We start from the raw sequence: 6,813 nt of genomic DNA on the forward strand, positions 1-6,813 counted from the left end.
ATTTATGCATATAATTCATGGAATGTAAAGAAAACTTTGAAGGTTTAATATAAGACACAAGTGTTGTGATTAAATTAAAAAAGAATGCGCAATGTAAATATTCTCTTTTATGTCGTTAAGTATCACCATAAATAAATAATCAGGCATGCCTTACCGTGATGAATCCAATGTACATATTGGACTGGAATGATACATCAACAAAGCTGAACCTTCGTCTTGCCATTCATCCAGCTGCTGTTCTTGCAGAGACAATCAGGCTACTGTTTCGGCGGCTAATAAAGAGAACAAAAATGCTGTAGCACACTGCTTCCAACCTATAAATTGATGCAGAACTTTATGTACATTGGCGCGGATGCCATGTAGTTTACTTCATCAATGCCAATCTTGTGCTCAGTTGCAATCTAATCCGCACTCCTCCAAGAGAGGGCCATCTGATTTTGGCAGGAATGGATCGATTCGTACCCAGAGCAATGAGAAAATTGATGCGAGGAGAATGGACCAGACAATGACAATTGTAGGCGTCCGGTTTTGCCGACCAACAAGACCTTTGAGGAATGGATACAGGTGGACGATCACCCAGAAGGAGAAAAAGAGTTTTCCGAATAGAGGTCCCCATGATTCGTATCCATTGTTTATTGCATTGGAGATACCAGCTACGACGCCGACGAAGTTCACAATAAGCAATGTTGTAGGAGGGATGAGCAAGGTGGTCCACTTGAATGTATACAATTCGGAAAAGTCTTCATCGTCACCGGCCTTTGATGTAACAGTAAAATTGGTGTCTATACCGGCAAGAACCTTTAGAAGCCCCTGGAACACAGCAAAGAGATGTGCTGAAACACCTCCGATAACCCAAAATTGCTCATTTCTCCACCAGTCATCAATGCCAACACCACTCCATTTCATTTCCAGGATGCCAGTAGCAAAGATACAAATGAAAAGTGACAAGAACCAAAGACTTGCTACATTGGAAAGCTGCAATCCAGAACACAAATTGTTATAAGCCTTGAGAAACAATAATAAAAGAATAGATTGGAATGTGATAAACAGAAGCAAGGCTACCTCTGGGGTGATAAATTTTCCAGTAAGCAAGCAAACAGCCGGCAAGGTACAGTATGCCAGGAGAGGAATTGAGGTCCAAGGGTAGATAGTAGCATTAATGTATGACATCCGCTCCAACCATTTAAGCCCACCTCCATATCCATACCAGAGAGGACAGTGTTTACTCAAGAAAATTTCAACAGAACCAAGAGCCCATCTCAGCACCTGGTGAAGACGATCTGAGAGATTCAGAGGTGCAGAACCTTTGAATGCAGCTCTTGATGGAACACAATATATGGATCTCCACCCATGGCAATGCATCTTGAAACCTGTCAATATGTCTTCTGTCACAGAGCCGTAGATCCATCCAATCTGGAATAAGTAAAATCATATGACATTAAGAAAAGATTGCTTGACAGTAGTTAGAAAACAAAAATCAAAACAACAATAAATACCTCTTTTCCCCAGTCTGTCTTATCTTCATAGCCACAGCTAATAACATGGATAGCTTCCGTTAACAAAGAAGCTGGAGTAGCACCTTTAAGTGTTCTCCCATTCTCTAGGAGAGTAGACGCGACAAAAACAGGAGACTGCCCAAATTTCTTTTCTAACTTCTGCTCAGCCGTCGTATAAGGTTTTTCAGTTCCATTTTCTGTTAATAGACAAAATGATTAACAAGTGGAAGTTTGTGAACACAAATACATAGAATTCCAGCTGATTGTAGAGCCAGCTGATACTTAATAGTTTTGATAAATCATTTTTGCCTCAATGCTTAAAGAATGCAATAGAAAAGCAAAATGAATTAAAGGACACAGCAGAATGGAAAATAAAGAGAGAAAATCCAAGTCAATCCCTGAGTGCTAATAATACATTGTGGTGACTCTTGAGAAGATATTAGATGACTAGATAGCGACTTCTGAGAACTGCATTGCCTACTATGATTATCAGAACTGGAAGAAGTAACATAACACCACCTAAAGAATGATAAACATGAAACTATACTGCATAGTAAATAACAATAACAGCAAGTAATATTGCTATAATCAGACACAATCATCAACACACTTTTGATACCTTCTTTGATGCCTTCAAGAGCATATGCCGGTGCTCCATTCTCAGCAATCTTAGAGCTAGACCTTTTCTTTTCCTGCTTAGCTTTTGCTGCCTTCTTCTTCCTTCCACCAGGACAACAGCAACAACAGCAACATTTAGGCCAGCAATTGCAAGTCCTATTTGGAGGTTTCTTTTTCTTGGGAGCATCAGTTCCATATAGTGCTTGTCTTCTGAAAACACATCCAGTACCAACATAAATTGGTCCTTGAATACCATCCAAACCTTTCATATTGATCTGCATCGTGTTTGTTTTAGTACTCAGTGCTCACAACATGTGCAAATAAACTGTTAACTAACTATGTGTGATGAATACAAAAATCAGAAACTGAGGAATGCATAACATAGAATAAATGCACACACTTACATCAAAAAAGACAACATTTCGATTAGCATATCGATCATGTCGATCAATACCATCAAACCTCTGAGGAAACTGCACATAGCACGCTCGCTTCCCTATAAGTGGATCCATCATGAAGCACATTGCTTCTCGTATTGCCTTGCTATTGTTGAAGTAATGGTCACAATCAACATTCAGCAGATAGGGTGCATTTGTAAGTACTGCAGAAACTCGGACCTGCCAAATCCATTACTATAATATGAGCAAAACTACAGCTATTTGACACTCAGGTTGACAAATCCATCAAAAAGGCACTTGCTCACCAAAGAATTCATGGCTCCAGCCTTTTTGTGATGATTGAAACCTGGCCTCTTTTCTCTTGAGACATAAACCAAACGTGGCAGTTCATTTCCATCTATATCATACCCACCACTTTGCCCCAAGAAGACCTGAAAATATATTATATCAGTAAAACAAGAAATTGAATTCATAAACCCAATGAAAACATAATTATTTCATACAAGTACAAAAAATTGAATAGAACAAAAAAATCACCTGAATCATGCCTGGATGATCACGAACATTATTTCCAGGCCAAGGAGTTCCATCTTGTATTGTCCACCCTTCTTCAGGCACCTTTTGTGCTTTCGCAACCAGCGCATTTATTCGTACCTTAAATTCCTCATATTCTCTCTGAAATAAAAGAGAAAGTTTAGTTACACGGCTATCGTACATAAATTATAATGATAATATAATTATTTGGAACCTTCATAGCTCTTCTTTCTTTTACAAAAGAAGGGTGGACTTTATCCTTCAGATAATCCATCTTTTGCTGAAAATACCATTCTGGTGCACGGGGATCTATATTGAATTTTTTACAGAAAGGAACCCATTTCTTTGCAAACTCAGATGTTTCAGACAATGCTTCGAATGTCAGCATAGCAGCACCATCATCAGAAACATAGCAAGATACTTTTTCAACCGGGTAGTCCACAGCAAGGATCGAGAGAACAGTGTTTGCAGTAATTAAAGGTGGTTCCTTCATTGGATCAACTGTACTCACATATATGTCAATTGAAGCTAATTGAGAAGGCTGCCCTTCTTTTTCATACCTAGGTACAAAATTGAACAGTGTAGGAAAATATCCAAGAAATTAATCAAGATGAATAAATAAATTCTCATGGTCAACTTAAACTACCTGAGTGATAATCTGTCAAGATAAGTTTCCCTTTCAATTGGAAGCCACTTGGGAAACTGATCAAGAATCCAAGAAACAGCAAACCAGATTTCACATATGACGGATATGAGCCACAATGGATATGCATCTTTGGCAGGGTTAGTGATTCGGTAATGGAAGAAGAACCCAGCAACTACCAGCCGGATTAAGATGATCATTCTGTATGGGTTTATTTTGCTTGAAGGGAATGGAAGCTTTCTCGATAATGGTTGTCTAGCTTCGTCCATTCTACAAAGATGAATAGCACATCAAATTACAGAAGAAACAACCTTTGGTATTATCTAACATCGACTAGTGAATAAAAATTGGCGCAGCCAATGTCAACATGTTAATAACAGGAATACAAATATAAAGGCATCAAAAAGACTTTAGGGCTTACAATGGTAAGTCAGATTCATCATCATTGTTATCCCAGACTTTATCACCACCATTGCTCCTGTCCATTTGTAATTTCTCTTGTTTTTGCTTCCAACTCTCCATTCGCTCCTTCCATGCCACACTTCCATATCCATAAGCAGCAAGATCCTTCGAGGGGTCCATGGATCTAGGTTGCGCTGTGAGATTGATAGTTTTATCATCATTTAGTTGTACTGAAAACCTAATGAGTCATATGTTATCATAGCTAATTGCAAACAAATAGTAGATTCCAGTGATAGTGTGCCCACCTGGAATATTGGAATCTGGAAAGGGGAGCGGATGAATCCTTTTCCCACCCCCGCCCATGAAAGAAGGAACAAGAGCATGATGCTCTGGAGGAATGTCATCAACCTGGAAAATGAAAAATGGAACTCATCCACCAGAACTGAGGGGCATTACTGAATGCAAAACAACCGGAGCGAATTTTAATTTGTTCATACCATCTCACCATTGGTAAGAAGGGGGTCTTGGGGCAAAGGATGAGCCACATGAGGGTTGTTTATGTAACCCTGGCGGCCATAGCTCATGTGGCCGTGCAGCATTGCTTCTGCCATGTACTGTGAGTCATGGTCATCTCCCCATTCGAACTCGTGTTCGAGATCATCAACGTCATCCTCTTCTTCATCGCCAGGCACACGAGGACACCCTGCAAATACAAGAAAGTGGAATTTAACAATCTGATGCAAGTAAAGAGAAAAAAAAAAGATCTACTACAATGCTGTAAGTGAATTCCGGAAGAAACAGTAGTACGTCCGAAACAAAAACGATAGATTACTGAAAGGGAAGTTTCTGTGTTTGGTATAATTGCTACTGTAAATAAAAGAGAAATAAGAGATTAGGGCTTCCTTGCGTTTCTCTCTTGTATTTACCTTTGAGCCGCTTAAATCTGGTCTTGCACTGAGGGCATACTTGGTTGCCCTCCCTTCGCTCGTACTCATAGCAAGTCCTGCAAATGGGGAAAGCGCATTCGTTGCAGGCGACGAAGAGATCGCCGTCGACGGTGAGACCGACATCGTCACCGCAGATCTGGCACACCTGCCCGCTCAGGTGTTGCAGTGGCCTCGGCTGCAAAGCCAAAACATCGAATCAAAATCATATTTTGACGGAAATAACTAAAAAGTCAAAGAACAAGGAGGCGGAGAATTACCCCAGATTCCCCATCGCGGCGGATGACCACGAGTTCATTCCGGTTGTGAGAGCCGGCGACCAGCCCCGCGTTCGCCTCCATGAGGTAGGTATTGCTTCAATCCTCCTTGAAACACTCGAAAAAACAGCAACTTGATTCAAATCAAAGCGGCTGCGACCTCATTGGAGCTCCCTCTCTCAAGTTGATGCAAAGGATGCGCGGAAGACGATCCAAAGCCGCTCGTATCTCTTCCAACTCGCAATGCCTTGGCCTTCCGCTAAAGTAACGAGATGCCAGCAAACACCTACCGACCTCTCCTCCTCTCAGCCCCTCCACCACTACCACCACTTATTATTGCTTGATGCTTACACTGCGCCAACCGGATCAATAAAAGGAAAGAAATAAAAAAGGATCAGCAGCGACTAGGCACAAAAAAAAAAACAAAAGGAGGCCAAAGAGATAACTTGGAGCGGGAGAAACAAAAAGTCCAATGGATCAATGAATCAACGACGATAATGATAAGCAAACGGCGAGAGGAAGGAAGACCTACACAGTGGCGAAGGCGACGTCTGAGTTGTTCTGTTCTGCGACCGACTCGTGATCCAAACTCCGAACGCAACTCCAGATCCTCTGCATCTGAAACTCCAAACCCCCATTAATCGAGATCTCTCCGGGCACCTGCTGCTCTGCGATTAATCTAACACAATCGGACTTTGATCTGTCTCTTCTGACCTGCACATACGCCGACACAACTGGCGCACATGACGCTCACAGCCAATGAATTGAAAGATAGAGGGGGGAAACCGCCATGGGAGGACGGAGAAGGTACAGGGGACTGAATGTGAAATAGTTGCCGTGAATGGACCAAAGTAAAAAAAAAAAACAAAGTTCATCCAACCTGCTGTGCACGTGCCGCTTCGCTTCTTTAATTATGGGCAAAAATGGGAGTGAATATTTACATCCGCTTTTTGCTCCAATAATTAATGTAATGATGGATCATTACATTAAATGGTAAAGAATTAAAAATTGTCAACAAAATTAAAAGTATACCTTAATTATCATGATATTAAAAAATATTTTTATATTCAATATTATTATACCAACTATATGACATGATAAATCTGTAATATATTAAATTAATTTTTTTCCTTTTAACTGAATTTGATTCAAATAATACTTTTATATAAAAAATTATCAACTTAGTTATTAAAAATGGACTAAAATAACTTTTTCACATGGTCAAAAATTATTATTAAAATTGTTATAATGGTCGTTTAATTAAATTATTGTTACTGATGGTGGATGATGACGTGTGCCTCGACCGTCTTAAAGAAAAGCAACGGCAAATGGTTGAACGGGAGCAATTCATTGGCCACCATCATTCTGATAAAAGGTGAATATGTTCATCTTAATATTTCTATCAATCTGTCTCAAAATCAATACGAAGAAGGTAAATCATAGACGATTACTAACCGTTGAAATAATGACTACTAACATTTGGAATAATGACTAACACATAAGAAAGGTATTTAACTTTAA

General features: G+C 39.9%; 1 protein-coding gene across 2 annotated transcripts; it reads right to left on the reverse strand.

The window, feature by feature from the left end:
- Position 1: 1 nt before the first annotated feature.
- Positions 2 to 6,114, reverse strand: LOC122032129 (probable cellulose synthase A catalytic subunit 5 [UDP-forming]). Of its 2 annotated transcripts, none has more exons than XM_042591386.1 (15): positions 5,825 to 6,114; positions 5,296 to 5,644; positions 5,018 to 5,213; positions 4,589 to 4,794; positions 4,397 to 4,499; positions 4,111 to 4,285; positions 3,693 to 3,959; positions 3,261 to 3,606; positions 3,050 to 3,187; positions 2,818 to 2,943; positions 2,519 to 2,731; positions 2,116 to 2,389; positions 1,497 to 1,693; positions 1,063 to 1,413; positions 2 to 975 (listed from the first exon to the last, which is right to left on the reverse strand). In XM_042591386.1, exons 2-15 carry the CDS (start codon positions 5,374 to 5,376, stop codon positions 391 to 393), a joined length of 3,258 nt encoding a protein of 1,085 aa, XP_042447320.1. In that variant the 5' UTR covers positions 5,377 to 5,644; positions 5,825 to 6,114; the 3' UTR covers positions 2 to 390. The 2 variants fall into 2 exon arrangements, with proteins under 2 accessions (XP_042447320.1, XP_042447321.1); XM_042591387.1 differs by having other exon boundaries at positions 5,821 to 6,114.
- Positions 6,115 to 6,813: the final 699 nt, after the last annotated feature.

This window comes from Zingiber officinale, chromosome 11A (genome assembly GCF_018446385.1).
Source record: "Zingiber officinale cultivar Zhangliang chromosome 11A, Zo_v1.1, whole genome shotgun sequence".
NCBI classification, from domain to species: domain Eukaryota; kingdom Viridiplantae; phylum Streptophyta; class Magnoliopsida; order Zingiberales; family Zingiberaceae; genus Zingiber; species Zingiber officinale.

Excerpts from the sequence above, each read along its gene's own strand:
- LOC122032129 (XM_042591386.1), bottom strand. The coding sequence starts at position 5,376 with ATGGAGGCGAACGCGGGGCTGGTCGCCGGCTCTCACAACCGGAATGAA. Across the intron at positions 4,795-5,017 it reads CAGATTTAAGCGGCTCAAAG|GGTGTCCTCGTGTGCCTGGC; the intron begins GTAAATACAAGA and ends TTGTATTTGCAG. Across the intron at positions 4,500-4,588 it reads TTCTTACCAATGGTGAGATG|GTTGATGACATTCCTCCAGA; the intron begins GTATGAACAAAT and ends TTCATTTTCCAG.